The 20291-nt window shown below is 40.3% G+C and overlaps 1 protein-coding gene across 1 annotated transcript; it reads right to left on the minus strand.

The window, feature by feature from the left end:
• Positions 1-13405: 13405 nt before the first annotated feature.
• Positions 13406-14344, minus strand: OR7C19 (olfactory receptor family 7 subfamily C member 19). The gene has a single exon (NM_001388657.1). It carries the CDS (start codon positions 14342-14344, stop codon positions 13406-13408), a length of 939 nt encoding a protein of 312 aa, NP_001375586.1.
• Positions 14345-20291: the final 5947 nt, after the last annotated feature.

The following is a 20291-nucleotide window of genomic DNA, read 5'->3' on the forward strand; positions in this document are numbered from 1 at the left end:
GTATGTCTGTGTCTGGCTTATTTGACTTAGGATAATGTCCTTCAGCTTCATTTCAGGGTTCATTCACAGAAGGCAAGATTTCTACACAATATTTTAATGTATTTTAGGTTTTATGTCATTAGTAGTGATTTTCTTCCAAATTATATCTCTGATATTACTATTATATATACATATATATTTTTTAAATATTTTATTTAATATATAATTATTCATGAGGGACACAGAGAGAGAGAGACAGGCGGAGACACAGGCAGAGGGAGAAGCAGGCTCCATGCAGGGAGCCCCACGCGGGACTCGATTCTGGGAATCCAGGATCACGCCCTGGGCTGAAGGCAGGTGCTAAACTGCTGAGCCACCCAGGGATCCTCTGATATTACTATTTATATTAAGAAAACTTTTGAAAACTTTTGATTTTTTGGTATTATGAAGTATGTGCATTTTCTGGATTTTATTAACAATTTTAAGAGTTTCTATAGTATTTACATACTTTCTCTAAATAATACTAATTTATAACACCTATTTATCTTTAGGTCTTTTTGCATTGGTATGAAATTCCACAACACTTCTCAAATTTACAGTAAAAGTTGTTCTTCATTTCATTCAAAAGAATAATACTGGAATTTTGTAATTTAATAAGATGTTCATCATAATTTAGGATATATAAAAATACTTTTGTCAAATTAAGTTGAATTTTTTATTACTACACTTTAGAGGATCTTTTAAAGGCATAAATGTTTTGTGATTGACAATATAGGAAAAATAATGTTAAATCTGATATCCACATTCCCTAATAAACTTTTTTCAAACTTTTGTTAAGTTTTAATTTAAATTCCAGTTACTTAACATACAGTGTAATATTAGTTTTAGATGTAGGATTTAGTGATTCTAATATTTACTTTTTTTTTAAAGATTTATTTATTTATTCATGACAGACGGAGAGAGAGAGGCAGAGACACAGGCAGAGGGAGAGGGAGAGAAGCAGGCTCCATGCAGGGAGCTCAATGTGGGACTCGATCCCAGGTCTCCAGGATCACAGCCCGGGCCAAAGGCGGTGCCAAACCGCTGGGCCACTGGGGCTGCCCTACATTTTTATTTTTTTATTTTTTTTCTTTTTTTTTTTTCATTTTTTTTTTTTTTTAAAGTAAGCTTTACACCCAATATGGAGCTTGAACTCATGACCCCAAGATCAAGAGTCGCATGCTCTATTAACTGAGCCAGCCAGGTACTTACATTCCCTAATAAATTTCAATGTTTAATGTTAAGTGTAGCACAAGAGACCATACAAGCTGTCAGAAGATAATAAAAAACATAGGTAACATAAATTTATATATGAAGATATATAATCTTTGAAAGTAGTTATCTCTTTCACAGAAGAAAATCACTACTAATGACATAAAACCTAAAATACATTAAAATATTGTGTAGAAATCTTGCCTTCTGTGAATAAAAAGTCTAGAAATAAGACAATAGAAGAGAAATAAGAAAGATCAGTTAGTGGGTCATAAATGGAAAAAAATTCTTAATGATAAAATGTGCCATGCAGAAAATTAGATTATAAAAAATAATCAAAAGGAATGAAATTTTGCCATTTACAACTATGTGGATGAGACTAGAGGGTATTATGCTAAGTGAAATAAGCCAGTCAGAAAAAGACAAATACCATATAATTTCACTCCTATGTGGAATTTAAGGAACAAAACAGATGAACACAGGAGAAGGGAAGGAAAAATAAAATAAGAAAAAGACAGGGGCACCTGGGTGGCTCAGTCAGTTAAGTGGCTCCCTTAGGCTCAGGTCATGATCTCAGGGTGCTGGGATCAAGCCCTACATCAGGCTCCCTGCTCAGTGGGGTGTCTACTTCTCCCTCTCCTTCTGAATTCTCCACCCTGCTCATGCTCTCTCTCTCTCTCAAATAAGTAAAGTCTTAAAAAAAGACGAAAAGGAGGGTACTTAAAAATTTTTATTTAGATTCAATTAATTAACATATAATGTGTTATTGGTTTCAGAGTTAGAGTTCAGTGATTCATCAGTCTTATATAATGCCCAGTGCTCATTACATCACATGATCTCCTTAATGCCCATCACCCAGTTACCCCATCCCTCCACCCTCCTCCCTTCCAGCAACCCTCAGTTTGTTTCCTATAATTAAGAGTCTTTTATGGTTTGTCTCCTTCTCTGTTTTTGTCTTGTTTTATTTTTTCCTCTCTTCCCCTATGATGGACACAGATTTAAGGACATGCACAACTTTGCAAGATAATATTAACTATAACTCCATGGTACAAATTGGAAAATCTCTAAGAAATAGATTTATTTCTGGGAAGATGTAACTGTCTGAAGTTGATTCAGGATGGAGGATAGCAGACCAAAATTAAGGAAGGAATGAAATAAACAACAAAGCTTACCTCCAAATTGCCCTGGCGGGATCCTGTGGCAGGAGCAATAAGAAAATTCCTCTTTAAGTAATAAAGATGAACATAGGGGAAGGGAAAGAAAAATAAAATAAGATAAAAACAGAGGGAGGCAAACTATAAGAGATTCTTAACTATACAGAATAAACAGGGATGCTGGAGGGGAGGTGGGGGAGGGATGGGCTAGATGAGTGATGGGCAGGCATTAAGCAGAGCACTTGATGGAATGAGCACTGGGTATAGTATATAAGTGATGAATCACTAAATTCTACACCTGAAATCAATACTACACTATATATTAACTAATTTGAATTTAAATGAAATCTTGGAAGAAAAAAATGACAATTTGAGATACACACACACACACAAAAGAAAAGAAAGAAAGTCTACTATTTCAATTGTTGTTTATCAACACCTGGGAAACGATACCTAATGGAATTCAAGGAGAAAAAGACATAAGGGACATTAAGTATAGAAAGCACAAGTTTTCACTGTTTGAAGATAATGGATTGGCTGCAGGTAATGAATTGGCATCTGAAAACCTCTGAACTGAGTATGATTTTAGTAATGCAGTTGATACAAAATACATATATAAAAACCAGGAGCCATTTTAAAGTGGCATGAAAATACATTTGGCATGTTTAGCAATCATTGCTTCTATCTTGTTCCAAACATTTTCATTACCATGGGAACTCTGAACTATTTTTGAAACTTTTCTGTAAATGTAACATTATTCAAAAATAAAAATTAGCAAAAAGAAAAAAGTGGGCACAAGAGGAAAACATGCCAGCAGTGTTCATATGTGCAGTTATGACTCTAGAAAACAGATCACAGGGGCACCTGTGTGGCTCAGTAGGTTAAGCGTCCAACTCTTGATCTCAGCTCAGGTCTTGATCTCGGGGTCGTGAATTCAAGCCCCTTGTTGGGCTCCACACTGGGCAAGGAGCCTACTTAGAAAAGAAAATAGATCAAAATTTTTTCACACGTTAGCACAAATATAAATCTCCTGAAATAGGGACTGGAAACTTGCAAATACACAGTGAATGAGAATGATGAATTCATTAAATTAGCTAAAATTTTTTGAGGACCTCTATGTGTCAAACACTTGTGCTGTATTTTTTATGTCTTAGCTTATTTTATCATAATTACTATATTTTTATTTCATAAACTAATATGTGTTTGCAGTAATGCAGTGATAATAATAAACAGGCATAGGTGCTCAGTAGGTGATAGAGACAATAAAAAAAACCCTCTTGACGGGATCCCTGGGTGGCGCAGCGGTTTAGTGCCTGCCTTTGGCCCAGGGCGCGATCCTGGAGATCCGGGATCGAGTCCCACGTCAGGCTCCCGGTGCATGGAGCCTGCTTCTCCCTCTGCCTGTGTCTCTGCCTCTCTCTCTCTCACTGTGTGCCTATCATAAAAAAAAAAAAAAAACCCTCTTGAGCATTATCTTCTTTAATTTAATCCTCATGTTAACCTTCTGAAGTGGCTACTATTATTCTCCTAATTTTACAAATGTAGAAACTAAGGCACAGAACATTAAGTAGCTTAACAGATCAGAAGATGTATGAATGGATTTGTAAGTGCTAACTGTGGAATCTCAGGGAACGTTTCTTGCTTGAATGAATAAATGAAGATTTTCCAGATGAAGGAATATAGGAGCATCTTTGATAGAGGAGAACAGAGGTGCTTGTAATGGCTCCCAAAAAGCTGAGAGGAAGAGAAATTGAGGGACACAGGGATGGGGTTGTGTAGAAAGTTTCCATTAAGTGGACTCTTACCAGTGTGTTATCCCCATTTGTACCAGCCAAAATTCATCCTCTGAGAGCTTTCTTCCCCTATACTTGTTTCCCACAGCAGACACTCTGATGACACTGGGGCACCTCTAGTTCTTTATATTCCCTGGGGGATAGATTTTCAACTCAGCTTCAAGGAAGGGCAGGGAGGTGGCATTAGGTACCTATTCTCTGAAATGGTGCAACTGAAGTCCCTCTTTCCAGGACAGTTGAGCTGTAGATGGGGGAGGAGGAGCATATTTACTATTTATAGGTCCTCAGAGTTTGGAATCTGACAGTTCTCATTAAATTAGTTGTGCTGTTATTACTCTGTTCTCTGAGCAACTTGTTTCCCATGGGTGAGGGAGCCAAAATGGAAAATAATTTCTCTTCTGCTAGGTTTGTCCTCTTGGGAGCATCTTGGGTGTCAGATATGTGTATGCCATCCCATGGCCCCTAAGTCATGGCATTCTTTTCTCCATGAGCCTGATCTTCACTGTCTTCTTTCATGAACATTTCCTCAACATTTGACATGGAATTTCTTTGTCTATCAAAGGCAGAAGCAGGTGTATTTTTCAAGACTTTGTGAGTCCCAAGTGCTTTGACTTGGGATTGTGAACAGGGTTCTGGACCACACTCAGCTCCCAACAAGTATTGGGTAGTTACATGGAAAAAGGGTGGAGATGGCTCATTGTGTTTGGTGGAGGGTAATAATAAAGCTCATTATTTGCACACATGGAGTTTTCTTTGCAAAAGTCCCACAGGTCCACTTATTTAGTTTTTTCATCTGGAGTAAACACATTCATATCTATAAGCTCACATGGCAGAATTTTTCTGGCTATATACCAGGTAGGGTATTCAGGGCATTCTTTCCCAGGGGAAAATCTACTTTGGAAATACTAGTAACTGAGAGTGACTTAGAGCAGAGGTTGGCAAACATATTTATAAAGGGCTAGATAATAAATATTTGGGGCGTTGTGGGCCCTGTGTTCTCTGTTGCAACTACCTCATGGCCATCATGGTGCATAAGCACGTATAGACAGTATGTGCACAAGTGGGTGTGGTTGTGGGTATGAATGTCCTGTGGCTGTTCTAACAATTCACCACAACTGAATTACTTAAAACAGTAGGCATATATCACAGTTCTGAGAGGCCAGAATTCTGAAATCCAGGGCTCAGTGTGCTGCCTCCTGAGGCTATACATGGAATTCCATTCCTTGCCTTTCCTGCTTCTAGTGACTCCAAGCATTCCTAGGTTTTGTGGATGCATCCGTCCAATTCCCGTAGTCATGTAGTCTCCTTCTCATCTCTATGTACCTCTTGTCTTTGTGTCTCTTATAAGCTCGTCTGTCACTGGATATAGGATCCACTTGGATAATCCAGAATGATTGCATTTTGACATCCTTAATTGTATCTGTAAAGACCCCTTTTCCAAATAAGGTCATATTCACAGGTACTGGAGGTTGGAATGTGGCATATGGGGACCACCATTCATCCCACTACACTGTGTTCCAGTAAAATGTTTTTATAAAAAAAGGCTGGTGGATTAGGGGCACCTGGGTGGCTCGGCAGTTGAGCATCTGCCTTTGGCTCAGGTTGTGATCATGGGGTCCTGGGATTGAGTCCTTCATCAGGCTCCCTGCAGGGAGCCTGCTTCTCCCTCTGCCTATGTCTCTGTCTCTCTCTATGTGTCTCCCATGAATAAATAAATAAATCTAAAAGAAAAGGCTGTGGGTTAGATTTGATGTATGGGCAGTGGTTTGCTTCCCTTCTTAGTAGATTTAGACATGAGGAGCTGATAATCTTAGAAAACATTGTAAAATTAAAGAAAAATTAAATACGGTTTATCTTATGCTAAAGGGGCTCACCTACTAGAAGGTCATCATGCAGGTTTGCAGTCTCCCCAGACTATGGCTGATTTAACTGTGAGACCCATCCACTATCCTGACCCTCTTTCCAACAGAACTGCATCCTATGCCAATGTACCCCATTAAACTCAACGTAAAGAACTTCAGGGGTGCCTAGGTTAAGCATCAGGGATGTCAGTTAAGCATCTGCCTTTGCCTCAGGTCCTGATCCCAGGGTCTTGGGATTGAGCCCCTCACTGGGCTCCCTGCTCAGTGGGGAGTCTGCTTCTCCCTCTCCCTCCTTCTGCTCTCTCTCTCTCTCCCAAATAAATAAATAAATAAATAAATAAATAAATAAATAAATAAATAAAGTCTTAAAAAAACAACAACAACAACTTCAAATCTTAGCTATAGGAGAGTGCCAAGTGAAGACCCAACCAAGGGCTGTCCTTTGGTTCTTATGCTGATTATTCCAACAGCCTGACAAGCAATTCTCTTACTAAGATACCTGGGAATAGCCCTTCTGAACCACCAAAGCCTAGTGTAAAGAGCACAGACTTCCTGGATTAAATTGTGGCAGCCTTGACCAGGGTGTGGGAGGAGAGAGGAAGGGCTAGGCTGTGTAAGCCTGGTCCCTTCTACCTAACTGGTAAGAGGAGTCATTCTCTGTTCCGGGGTAAGTGGGAGGCCAGAGGGTCAGGAGTAAGAGAGCTGCATGTGGTAATTTCAGCTCTGGCCTTGACTGGAAGATGCCCAGGTGAGCCAGTAACTACTCAATGTGCGGGTCTGAATCGAGTGAATTTTCCCATGCCTGTGTGCTCAGGAACGGGTACCTCTTGGGTCTTCCGGGCAGCCCAGGCGAGCACTATTTTCTTGGGTGCCCTCTGTAATTTGCCAGTGGCTCAGCTAGTCTTTCCCCTCTGGTGCCTTAGGTTTCCAGAAGCTCAGATACAAACCAGTTTCCCCTCCATTTCCCCATGTCTTCCGTTCAGCTCAGGGATGGCCCCATGCAGGGCAGGACCAGGATTAGGAAAGCAGGGTCAGGGATCCCTGGGTGGTTCAGTAGTTTGGCGCCTGCCTTTGGCCCAGGGCTTGATCCTGGAGTCCTGGGATCGAGTTGCACGTCGGGCTCCCTGTGTGGAGCCTGCTTCTCCCTCTGCCTATGTCTCTGACTCTCTCTCTCTCTCTGTGTCTCTCGTGAATAAGTAAATAAAATCTTAAAAAAAAAAAAAAAAGAAAAAAAGGAAAGCAGGGTCCTGGAGGTACAAAATGTAAGTGGTGTATGCTTGCGTCTAGGCAACCGGCATCAATTCTCGGCGGGAAGCCTTTCCCTGGTAGCCAGACTTTTCCTTTTTGACTTTCCCTGCAGCTCAGAGGTGTCCCTGGAGGTGGAGGCGTCCTTGTGTTTCCTCCTGGTTCAGGCGCCCCTTTCCCCAGTTGTTGTTGTTGTTCTTCTTCTTTTTTCTTCTTCTTCTTCTTCTTCTTCTTCTTCTTCTTCTTCTTCTTCTTCTTCTTCTTCTTCTTCTTCTTCTTCTTCTTCTTCTTCTTCTTCTTTTCTTCTTTTCTTCTTCTTCCCCTTCTCCTTCTTCTTCCTTCTACTTCTCCTTCTCCTTCTTCTTTCTCCTTCTCCTTCTCCTTCTCCTTCTTCTTCTTCTTTCTTCTTCTCCTTCTCGTTCTCCTTCTTTTGCTTTATTCTTCTATCAGTTGCCCTCGGGGCCCCAGGGCGCTAGCTGGCTCAGCCACACACTTTCACCTTTGTTTCTTTTCCTGGCCTCCCCTCCACATAGTGCTGAATCATACCCCTGCAGGGGCCTCGTGGCTCAGCACCTGGAGGTTCCCCCCAGCCCTGCAGGTGACCTTTCCTCGTGGCTCTTCAGCGGTGGCGAAGTCTGCGTGTCCTCGCCAAGCCCCGCTTCCCCCCGCGCAGGACATGCACATTTGCACGTTTGCGCTGCATCCCCAAGGTGTTTACCCCCAGAGATTCTGGGCTTGTTTCCCCACAAAGCCCCCCCCCCCCGCCCCCGCCCCAGATCTGCGTTTCCTACTTGGATTCCCTACCACGCAACCAGGCAGTCTTTCCTCTGGTTTCTTGTTTGGGAGTATCTCAAAACCAAAATTCCCCACCTCTGTCTCCGTCCCCCTCCAACACGCCCCCCCACAGGGCTCCAACTTGATCTTAGCTCATGTGGGAAATATCAAGAGCCTTAGTGATCTCCACATTACTATGAATTACTACACTAGCAATCACAGGTTATGTCACCCAAGAATTTGTCTCGGACAAGTTTTTTTTGTTTTTTTTTTAAAGATTTTATTTTTAAGTAATTTCTACACCCACGGTGGGGCCCAAAGTCAACCCCGAGAACAAGAGTTCATGCTCTTCCAAGTGAGCCAGCCACATGCCCCCTGGACAACTTACAGTATACTCTTACTATCTCATATCTGAAATACGGATTTCAGCCTTATGTACTGCAATTTAAGAGCAACTGTTGCAGACTTGAGGTGGCTTAGGCACAAACACGATGTTATCGTAGTGAATGAAATAGAGTGAGGAGCATCTGGAGTGGGAAGGGGAAATTATTCCTTGTGGATAAATCTTTAGACAATATCTGAGGAATGCATTACTACAGTAGTATAAAATATATTCCATGATAAATTTACAGATTTTAAAATCTTCATTTTAGAGACAGAATCCAGGCTCTACTTTAATGCTCTATGGAAGAAGGGAATATTCTCACCAGGAATTGCTATGCTCTGTTGCACATTGGGAACATTGGGAGGGAATTTTCCTATTTGAGAGCTAAGTTCTTTCCATCTTTATGCTATGTTAAGTCGGCATATTTACACTCTTTTTGGGGTGTGTACTCTGTTTTTGTGAAGACCAGTGTGGATGTACCAGACACTGCAAGAGGACTTGGCTGACATGAAGGTATGCACCATTGTGGACACATCAGGGTGAGCCAGAGGGGGTGGGTACAGACAGAGGGAGTGGGCTGCATCCCTCTTCTCAGTCAAAGCATCTGAGCAAACTCCCAAGGAGATACTTCCATCTTGGGTACTGAATATCTCTTATATGTTAATTAAGTAGAGTGAATCCTGAAAATGATGACATGGTAATCATGGAAAAGAAAGACTTGAGATTCCTATGTTGCTATATGAGATATTGGAGATTCCCTTGTATTAGTTTTCTCTTGATGCATAAAAGAGTCCCCAAGGGGCACATTGGTGGCTCAGTTGGTTAAGCAACTGATTTTTTATTTTGGCTTAGGTTGTGATCTCAGGGTGGTGAGATTGAGCCTTGCGTTGGGCTTGGTGCTGAGCATGGATGGAGTCTGCTTAAGATTCTCTCTTTCCTCCTCACCCCCGCTCTCTCTCACACATGTTCTCTCTCATAAAATACACATACACACATATGTTTACATATATAGGTAAAAACAATTCCCAGAGTAAGCAGCTTAAAATACCAATCAACATTTATTATTCAACATTGCTTCTTTTTGTCAGGTTTTTAGGAGCAGTTTCACTGGAAGTTCTGGTCTGAGGTCTGTCATGGCCTTGCAGTTTGAATGTTGGCTGGTACTGCCAACACTGGAAACCCCGGTGTGAGCAGAAGGATCTGCTTCTAGCTGTTGGCAGGAAGCCTCAGCTCCTGACCATTTGCACTTCTCCTAGAGCTGATTGATTGTCCTCACAACATGGCCACTAGCTTCCCTCAGAGACAGAGCAATGCAGGGTAAGGTAAAGGGCAAAGCTTTAATGCCATTTGCAATCTATCCATGGAAGTCACACTGCCATTTCTGTCATATCCTATTTGTTTCACAGGTCAGCCCTATTCAGTGTGGGAGAGGAGTCCATGGTGTGTGTGCATGAATATCAGGTGGTGGGGATCACTGGAGACCATCTTGGAGTTGTCTTGCCTGAGCATGTTGCTGCAAATCTAATTATAGGAATGATGGATGTCAAAATGGAAAGAGACTGAGATCAGAACTGCCTGAACCATAGGAAGGCAGGATTGTCTATAAAAGTCTTTGGGGGAACAATTGGTTAACATGAATAAAAACAATTCATTTTCAAGGTCATTCCAAGTGTTGGGGGAAGAGAACAGAGTTTTCTCTGGTATATGAAAGTCTGATCCTAACCTGTGAATACAGCACATTTAGTTTACCCATTCATCAGCCATGAAAAAGAATGAAGCATTGAATCAAGCTATAACATGGCTGAACCTTGACAACATTATGGTGAATGAAAGAATCCAGACATAAAGGTCGTATATTTTGTGATTTCACTTACATGAAATATGCAGAACAGGCCAAGCACAGAGACAGAAAGCAAATCTGTGGTTTCTAAGGACTGGGGTGAGGGAGGGAAGGAAGTGGGGAGTGGCTGGCTGCTCATGGATGAAAGGTCTCTCTTGGGGTGATGAAAATGCCCTGAAACTAGACAGTGGTGATGGCACAATATTGTGAATATATGTAATGCCCTTGGTGATACACTCTAAACTGATTATACTAGTAAATTTTGTGCTGCATTTATTTTACCACAGTAGAAAAAGTCTGGTCCCTCTGGATGTCATCTCACTGCCACACAATAATTATAATGGTGATAACAACTGGAAAGTGAGAGTCATTGAACTGCCGCAGGCAGTGGCAGTCCACACTGGGCTTCTCATGGTAGCTGTTGCTAACATCAGGACGAATGAACCACTGCTGTGCTCTCTTGGTGTGGGCCACCTCTGTGGTCCTTTCATGATGATTCAGCCTCATTTCAGCCCCTTCCAGCCCTGCACAACCTTTGTCATCATGAGTCCATCTGTTTCTTGACTAGGCTGTCCACAGCAGACATTGTGTGGTATTATCTGGTCTCTCATCACAGGGGCTAGCTTCCAAACTTAGGATGTTCAGCTCAGCCTTCTTTGCCTCCCTTTGTGTCTTTGGAAATCTTGTGACCCTTATATGTGACAAATGGAGCCTCATAAGAGCCAAGGAGGCTGAGATTAAAACCTATTGTCTCAGGTTGATCACTGAGATCACTGCACAGACATTCCACTTCTGCTACAGCAACCCCATTTTATGCAGGGCCAAACTATGTGACCATAATTTCCAAGATTCCTGAACAAGATATGAGAGATATAAGCCAAATTTATTTCTTTTTTAGCCTTTAGGATACTCCCTTGGGATCTTGCACCTGGAATTTTTCCATATGTTGTCTTCCTCTTTGGAAGACAGTCCTCTTGAAAGACCTAAAGTGAGACAGGAAATCTTCTATATCCTAGAGGGGAACACAAGCAGCAATCTCTTTGACCTTAGCTAGAATAACTTCTTACTTGAAACATCTCCAAAGGCAAGGGAAACAAGCAAAAATGAAGTATTGGGACTTCATCAAGATAAAAAGCTTCTGTATAGCAAAGGAAACATTTGACAAAACTAAAAGGCAATCTACAGAATGGGAGAAGATATTTGCAAATGACATATCTGATAAAGGACTAGTATCCAAAATCTATAAGGAACTTACCAAACTCAACACCCCAAACCCAAACAATCCACTTAAGAAATGGACAGAAGACATAAATAGACATTTTTCCAAGGAAGACATCCAGATGGCTAACAGGCACATGAAAAGATCCTCAACATCCCTCATTATCAGGGAAATGCATATCAAAATCATGATAAGATACCACTTCATACTTGTCAAAATGGCTAAAATCATCAACACAAGAAACAACAGGTGTTGTTGAGGCTGCAGAGAAAGGGAACCCTCTTGCCCTGTTTGTCGGAATGCAAGCTGGTATAGCCCTCTGGAAAACAGAATGAAGCTTCCTCAAAAAGTTAAAAATAGGGGCACTTGGGTGGCTCAGTCAGTTAAGTGTCTGCCTTCAGCTCAAGTCATGATCCCAGGGTCCTGGGATTGAGCCCCACATGCTTCTCCCTCTCCTCCCTACTTGTGTTCTCTCTCACTATCTGTTTCTTTGTCAAATAAATAAATAAAATCTTTTTTAAAAAGTTAAAAATAGAATTATCCTATGATCCAGCAATTGCACTACTAGTCATTTACCTAAAGGATACAAAAATATAGATTCAAAAGGGAACACGTACCCCAATGTTTATAGCAGCTTTATCAACAATAGCCAAACTATGAGGAGAGCCCAAATGCCTGTTGGCTGATGAATGGGTGAAGAAGATGTAATATATGTATCCAATGGAATATTACTCGGCCATCAAAAAGAATGAAATCTTGCCTTTTGCAATGATGTGGATGGAGCTGGATGGTATTATGCTAAGCAAATTAAATCAATCAGAGAAAGAGAAATACCATACGATTTCACTCATATGTGGAAGTTAAGAAATGAAACAGATGAACATATGGGAAGGGAAAAAAGAAAAAAGAAAGAGGGAAACAAATCATAAGAGACTCTTAAGGATAGTCTCAGTTGGTTGAGTATCCAAATCTTGGTTTCTGCTTGGGCCCTGATCTCAGGATCATGAGATTTAGCCCTGTCTTGGGCTCCATCCTTGGTGTAGAGTCTGCTTGAAATTCTCTTCTTCTCCCTTTGCCCTTCCTCCTGCTCATACTCTCTCTTTCTAAAATAAGTAAATAAAATATTAAAAGAAAGAGCAAACTGAGGGTTGATGGAAGGATGTGGGTGGAAAATGGGCTAGAAACCCATATTGCACCATATGTTAACTAACTAGAATTTAAATTAAAAATTTGAAAGAAAAAGAGGAAGACACTCGTCTGTGGTTCTCAAGTGGGGGGTGGTTTGATCCCAGTGGAACATTTGGGCATATATGGAGGCATTTTAAATTATTGCTGCTTGGCTGGTAATGCTACTGGCACGCAGTGTTTAGAGGCCTGAGATACTGCTAAACATGCTACAATGCACAGGACAGCTTCCATAGCAAGGAATCATCCAGCCCCAAATATTGATAATGCCAAAGTTGAGAAATTCTGCCTACATCAAAATCTCTTTCTTCCTAGGAGCACTGAGCTTTATGACTTAGTCATAATGGAGGACAGCATATAGGAAGAGAAACTAGCTTAATAGTACAGGAACAAAAAACTGGAACATCATAAAAAATTATCTCTTTTTCTGTAACAATAGCTGAAATTTACTTAGGACTTGCCATTTGCATTCTCTGTGCTGGAGCTTTACCATATTATTCTATTTAATCCTTTTGTCACCTGCCTGAGTCATGCATTGTTTTAGGACCACGGAGAAGTGGAAGTGCATGGAGGTTGAGCATTTTTCTCAAGATCATCCTCTATTGAAGGTGGCACCAGCGTTTGAACCCAGTCAGGGAAATTTCAGAGTCCACATTATTAAGTACCCTGTTCCGTTGTCCTTGATCACACTTGTCCAGGAACAGGGTCATTCTTGTTGTCATTGGGAGGATGACATGCTACAGAGAAGCTTTCTCAGAGCCCTCTTCATGTCTCTGTTCCTCAGGCTGTAGATGAAGGGGTTCATCATGGGAGTGACCACGGTATACAGGACTGAGGCGAACATCCCTGTCTCAGAGGCATGTGTCCAGGTGGAACTGAGGTAGACCCCCAGACAGGTTCCGTAGAATAAGGAGACCACGGAGAGGTGAGACCCACAGGTGGAGAATGCTTTATACTTTCCTCCCACTGTTGAGATATTCAATACAGAAGAGACAATTCGAGAATAAGAGAAAAGGATCCCAGCGAGAGGAAAAAAGCCCATAACGCCTGTCACAATATATAATACGACATTATTGGTGAAGGTATTAGAGCAGGCAAGCTTTAGGACTTCAGGGAGTTCACAGAAATAGTGTGGGATTTCAACGACTGCACAGAAGGAGAGTCGCAACATGGTTAAACTCTCAGGAAGGGCCCCCAGAACACTGATGAGCCAGGTCAGGGTGAGTAACTGGGCGCAGAGCTGAGGATTCATGATGACTGTGTAGTGCAGGGGATGACAGACAGCCACAAAACGGTCATAGGCCATTGCAGTCAGAAGTAAATTGTCCAAAAGTCCAAAAACTGTGAAAAAATACATCTGTGTGATGCAGCCTGCATAGGTAATGACTTTGTTCTGAGTCTGGATGCTCAGCAACATTTTTGGGATGGTGGTTGAGGTGAAACAGATATCTGAAAAGGACAGGTTGGAGAGGAAGAAGTACATAGGGGTGTGGAGGTGGGAGTCTGAGCTGATGGCCAGGATGATGAGCAGGTTCCCAAAGACAGTGACCAGGTACAAAGACAGGAACAGCCCAAAGAGAACAGACTGAATTTCTGGCTTCTCAGAAAATCCCAGGAGGAGAAACACTGGAAGCCCTGAGTGGTTTCTCAATTCCATGTAAAAGAGTGTCTGTCAAGAACACAAGAAGCAAGACTAAGTCAATGACCAACAAACAACTCAGAAGCATAATCATCTTTACCTTGAGCCTGATATTGAGGAGAGAATTATTTGCTTAATGGTTTCTTCTCTCTTGTTTGTCATTTTGGGGTTTCCAGATGCTGTCAAATTCCCCCGTGTTGCCACCACCATCTGGAAAACCTATATGAAAAGCTGATTTTGCACTCAGAGCTGACCTCAATTGTTCAACTGTACTGACACCTGATCACTTAACCTTAGCCTTCTTAGATATCTTTGAATTAATTCATGCTTTACTTTTAAATATAATAAAAGAATATTTTCTTTATAATAAAAAAATAGTTTTTATTATCATTTTAATAATGCAAAATAAAAAGTGTTTGGATTTATATATAATTTCCATAAGCTATGATAATGTCATGATATTTGCTGCTCACTTGACCATTCAAAATGTTTAATGGACTAGGGCGCCTGGGTAGCTCAGTTGTTTAAGTGCCCAACTCTTGATTTCAGCTCAGGTCATGATCTCAGGATTGTGAGATAGAGTGGGGCTCAGCATGGAGCCTGCTTAAGACTCTGCCTCTCCCATTGCCCCTCTCCTCTGCCTCTCTCTATCTGTCTCAAAATAATAAATAAAATAAAATGTATAATGGACCAATTATCAAAGAAATTGAGCCATCAACCAACTTTACCTCCCAGAAAGACATGATGCCAAATTACTGAAACCTTCAAATTACTTGGAAGTCTCACAAAATGTATTTACAATAAATGAAAATTATTTGGAGGCATGTAAAAATAAATGTCCCAGTGGTTTTCTAAAGCCATTTCTTTTTTTTTTCTAAAGCCATTTCAATCATGATACAAAAACCAACAGTCTTCTATGATAGGAGCAATATAACAAAAATCACAGATTAATCTCTTTAGCATATTAGGAAAAAGCCCAAAGACAATAGCAATAAAATATATTCAGCAATTGATCAAGCAAACCAAATACCATTACCAGGTAGCAGTCAACCCTGGAAAGCAACCAGCATTTCATATTGGTAATTTATTCATCATAATAGAGCCAATGAATAGAAAAATATCTTTCAAATATAATAGGATCTTTTTATTTTAAAGAAGATTTTATTTATTTATTTGAGAGACAGAGAGAGAGAATGAGTGAGAGAGGGAGCACGAGTGGGGTGGGGGGAGAAGGAGTAGAGGACCCCCCTTAGTAGGGAGCCCATGGTGGGGCTCCATCCCAGGATTCCAGGATCACTATTTGATCTGAAGGCAGATGCTTAACCATTTGAGTCATCCAGGTGCTCCTAACAGGATCTTTTTAAATGCTAGATATACTACATGAGAACGGGTCTGAGGACACAAAAACAGGTATTTCTTAACTATGATAAAATGGATCCCTTGATGATCAGCTAATATCAATCCTGACATGAAAATATTTGAGGAATCCTCAAGAAGTTCACAGAGAAGACAAGTATGCCTGCCTTTTACTATGCCATTCAAACCAATACAACCAGAGAAAAAGCAATGATAGGTTTATGTCTTAGGCAAAAGTAAATTGATCACATTTCTCAGGTGATGTAATCAGTTACATAAAATCAGCTGGAAAGCTGTTACAACTAAGAAGTCATTCTGATAAGACTAGATTTAAAAACAAACATGTCTCCTTTTCTTCTCTAGTTCCAGCAATAAACAGGTACACAATGGGAAAAATAGCGTATTCAAAATTGTAAGAAAATGTAACATACACAGACCAGGGGCTGGCTCATTGAAGGTGCTCAGAAAATGATATTAAAGATTATATATTTTATATCAAGTACATTTGGAAACTCATTGAAGAGTTTTAAGTAATACAACAGTAACTAATATTTATGAACACTTCCAAGGTGCGGGAACCATGATGACCTTTTCTGAGTGGTCTCTTTTCATCTCTACAGAAACAAGTGGAATGAGAGGGTTGCCATCATTCATGCACATGGCAGAGACAATAGAGTGGCTGTAATGCTTGTTGAGTGTGTGAGTCTGTGAGGAGTATGGTCCCTCTGTTGTACAAGTAACATTAGGGTGAGCAGAGGGAGACTGGGCACTAGGTATGGTGTTAGGGGAAGCCCAAAACCACCAGGAGAGAACTAGGACAATTCCTGTGAGGAGAGGGAAGACTGTGGAAATGTTGAAACGAGCACAGAATGAAGTACACGCTAATAGAGAAGAGGGTGCTGTCAAACCTGAGGCTTCCTGGTTGGTTTGCCAGTTGGACACTTCAATATTATTGAATCATTTCGAATGTATAGACTTTCTCAGTTTCCTTACCCTTGGCTGTGCAGATAGGGAAACTGCTTTTCCTCCCTCTCATTTCATTTCCCAAGAATGTGCTGTGTTGCTCTTCCCACTAAGATGGAGCCATCTACAGGATGTGTTTTGGGAATCCTGCCTTCCCAGGCAGGTGAAGGGTGGAGGCAGCAGTTGTGCCTTCCACATCAGGAAGATGGCATCAGGCATGGATCCCTGGACCAGGGTGATGGTTCTGGGAGGCACGAGAGGGTTTCTGTCTTTCCTCAGACTTATGGACTGAAGTTGAGGGACAAGTTTTAATGAACTCCATGCTGAATTCTCATAGCTTCCTCTTAAATAAAATTTTCTGTTGTTGTAATCTTGGGGCAGGATAACTGCTAGGAATCTGGAGATTGTAATCAAAATGGATAAATTTCAGTCAATTGTGTCCTCCTGGGGCTATCTTTGATGTCAGAAGAATGTATCCCCTCCCACTGGGACCATTAAAACCCTTTTTAATTATGGAATATCCAAACACATACAGAAATAGAGAGAAGATACTAATGAACTCCCATCCATGTACTCATCATTGAGCTTCAATAATTATTAGCCCATGGCCTGTCTTATTTCCTTAGTAACCAGGCCACTCTACTCCTAGTCACCACAGGAGGATTATTTTAAAGCAATTCCCAGATAGGATATAATTTTACTCATAAATATTCAAGAACTTCAACATATCTCTCCTAATGAAGATGATTTAAAAAAAACCAAATAGGAGTGCCTGGCTTGCTTAGTTGGAAGAGCATGCAACTCTTGATCTCAGGGTTGTAAGTTTGAGCCCCATATTGGGTGTAGATATCACTTAAAAATAAAATCTTAAAAACAAATAACCCCTTATTATCCAGATCTACTTAGTTCTTCAATTTTGAATGGTAAGAACAATTTGATTTCAGATAGCAAGATGTCCATATAGTTATTTTGATTATTATTCTTCTAATCTTATCCAGTTGTAATAAAAAATGTGTGGAGACTAGCATAGAAGAAAGATAGTTAAATTTAGAATAACTAACAAGAATTTAAGTAAAAATTTAAAAAATATACTTTTTTTGCTGCTTACAAGAGATTCATTTTATTTATTTTTTATTTTTTGTATTTTTTTATTGGAGTTTGATTTGCCAACATATAGCATGACACTGAGTGCTCATCCCGTCAAGTGCTCCCCTCAGTGCCCGTCACCCAGTCAGCCCAACCCCATGCCCACCTCCACTGCTGGGGATTTACCCCAAAGATACAGATGCAGTGAAATGGCAGGACACCTGCACCCCAATGTTTATAGCAGCAATGTCCACAATAGCCAAACTGTGGAAGGAGCCTTGGTGTCCATTGAAAGATGAATGGATAAAGAAGATGTGGTTTATGTATACAATGGAATATTACAGAACCATTAGAAATGACAAATATTCACCATTTGCTTCAACATGAATAGAACTGGAGGGTATTATGCTGAGTGAAAAAAAATACTTTTAAAAAATGTTCATTTTTAATGTCTTAGATTTCAAATTTTATATGTGAATTTGATAATTCCCAAATCCAAGTAATCTGGAGATACAAATAAAAAAAAAAAACACTCTAGGTATCTGTATTATAGCAATCAAAATTTTCTTTTTTTAAAGATTATTTATTTATTTAGTCATGAGACACACACACACACACACACACACACACACACACACACAGAGGCAGAGGCATAAGCAGAGGGAAAAGCAGGCTTCCTGCAAGAAGCCTGAGGCAGGACTTGATCCTGGATCCCTGGATCATGCCCTGAGCCAAAGGCAGATGCTCAACCACTGAGTCACCCAGGGGTCCCACAATAAAAATTTTCTATCCATTCTTCCAGAGTTACACAGGTAAAGGGATCTGTGTTTGACTTATTCTTCCTTCAATTTAAAATTTTCACAAAATGCTCATAATAAAATTTACCATCTCATTCATTTTGAAGTGTACATTTCTGTGATAGTAAGTACATTCACACTGTTGTGTACCATCAGCCACATTCATCCACAGAACAGCTTTATTTTGCAAAACTGAAACGCTGTCATTGTTAAAAAAAAAAACAAAAAACAACTCCCCATTTTCTGCCCACAGGCCCTGGTAATCACTATTATCCTTTCTGTCTCTATGAATCTGACTGCTCTAGTTACCTCATATAAATAGGATAATACAGTATCTTTTGTTAGGTTCCTTGTCCCCCCTTTAATGGTTTTACTATTATTTTCTTTTTTAATTTAAATTCAATTATCCCACATATAGTACATCATTAGTGTCAGATGTAGTGTTCAATAATTTCATCAGTTGCATCACACACCCAGTTCTTATCACATCACATCACATGCCCTCTTTAATGCCCATCACCCAGTTACCCCATTCCCGCACTGACCTCTCCTCCAGCAACCCTCAGTTTGTTTCCTAGAGAGTCTCTCATGGTTTTTCTCACTCTCTGATGACTTGCCATTTAGTTTTTCCCTCCCTTCCCCTATGATCCTTTGCGTTGTTTCTTATATTCCACATATGAGTGAAACCATATGATAATTGTCTTTCTCTGATTGCCTTATTTCACTTAGTATAATACCCTCCAGTTCTATCCACGTTGATGTAAGTGGTAAATATTCATCCTTTCTAATGGCTGAGTAATATTCCATTATATATACACCACATATACTTTATCCATTCATCAGTTGAAGGACATCTGGGCTCCTTCCACAGTTTAGCTATTGTGGACATTGCTGCTATGGACATAGGGGGTGCAGGTACCCCTCTGGATAACTACACTTTTTCTTTGGGGTAAAGACCCAGAAGTGCAATTTCTAGGTCATAGGATAGCTCTATTTTTAACTTTTTGAGGAACCTCCATACTGTTTTCCAGAGTGGATGTACTAGCTTATATTCCCACTAACAGTGTAAGAAGGTTTCCCTTTCTCTACATCATCATGAACATTTGTTGTTTCCTATCTTGTTAATTTTAGCCATTCTGACTGGTATGAGGTGGTATCTCATTGTGGTTTTGATTTGTATTTCCCTGAGGCCAAGTGCTATGGAGCATTTTTTTTTTCATGTATCAACAGGCCATTTGTATGACTTCTTTGGAGAAATGTCTGTTCATGTCTTCTGCCCATTTTTGACTGGATTCTTTGTTTTTGTGTGTGTGTTGAGTTTGATAAGTTCTTTATAGATCTTGAATACTAGCTCATATTTTATATGATATTTGCAAGTATCTCCTCCCAATCCATAGGTTGCCTTTTAGTTTTGTTGAATGTTTCCTTTGCTATGCAGAAGATTTCTATCTTGACAAAGTCCCAATACTTCATTTTTTCTTTTATTTCCCCTGCTGTTGGAGATGTGTCTAGCATGAATTTGCTGTGGCCAAGGTCAAAGTGGTTGCTGCCTATGTTTACTCTAGGATTTTGGTGGATTCTGGTCTCACATTTAGATCTTTCAATCATTTTGAGTATCTGTATGGTGTAAGAAAATAGTGTATGATGTAAGGAAATAGTACAGTTTCATTCTTCAGCATGTGGCTGTCCAATTTTCCCAATACTGAAAAGACTGTCTTTTATTGAAGACTGTCCTTTTTCCCCATTGGATATTCTTTCCTGCT

This window comes from Canis lupus, chromosome 20 (assembly GCF_011100685.1).
Source record: "Canis lupus familiaris isolate Mischka breed German Shepherd chromosome 20, alternate assembly UU_Cfam_GSD_1.0, whole genome shotgun sequence".
Classification (NCBI taxonomy): Eukaryota; Metazoa; Chordata; class Mammalia; order Carnivora; family Canidae; genus Canis; species Canis lupus.

Coding starts and splice junctions, on each gene's coding strand:
- OR7C19 (NM_001388657.1), bottom strand. CDS start 14,344: ATGGAATTGAGAAACCACTCAGGGCTTCCAGTGTTTCTCCTCCTGGGA.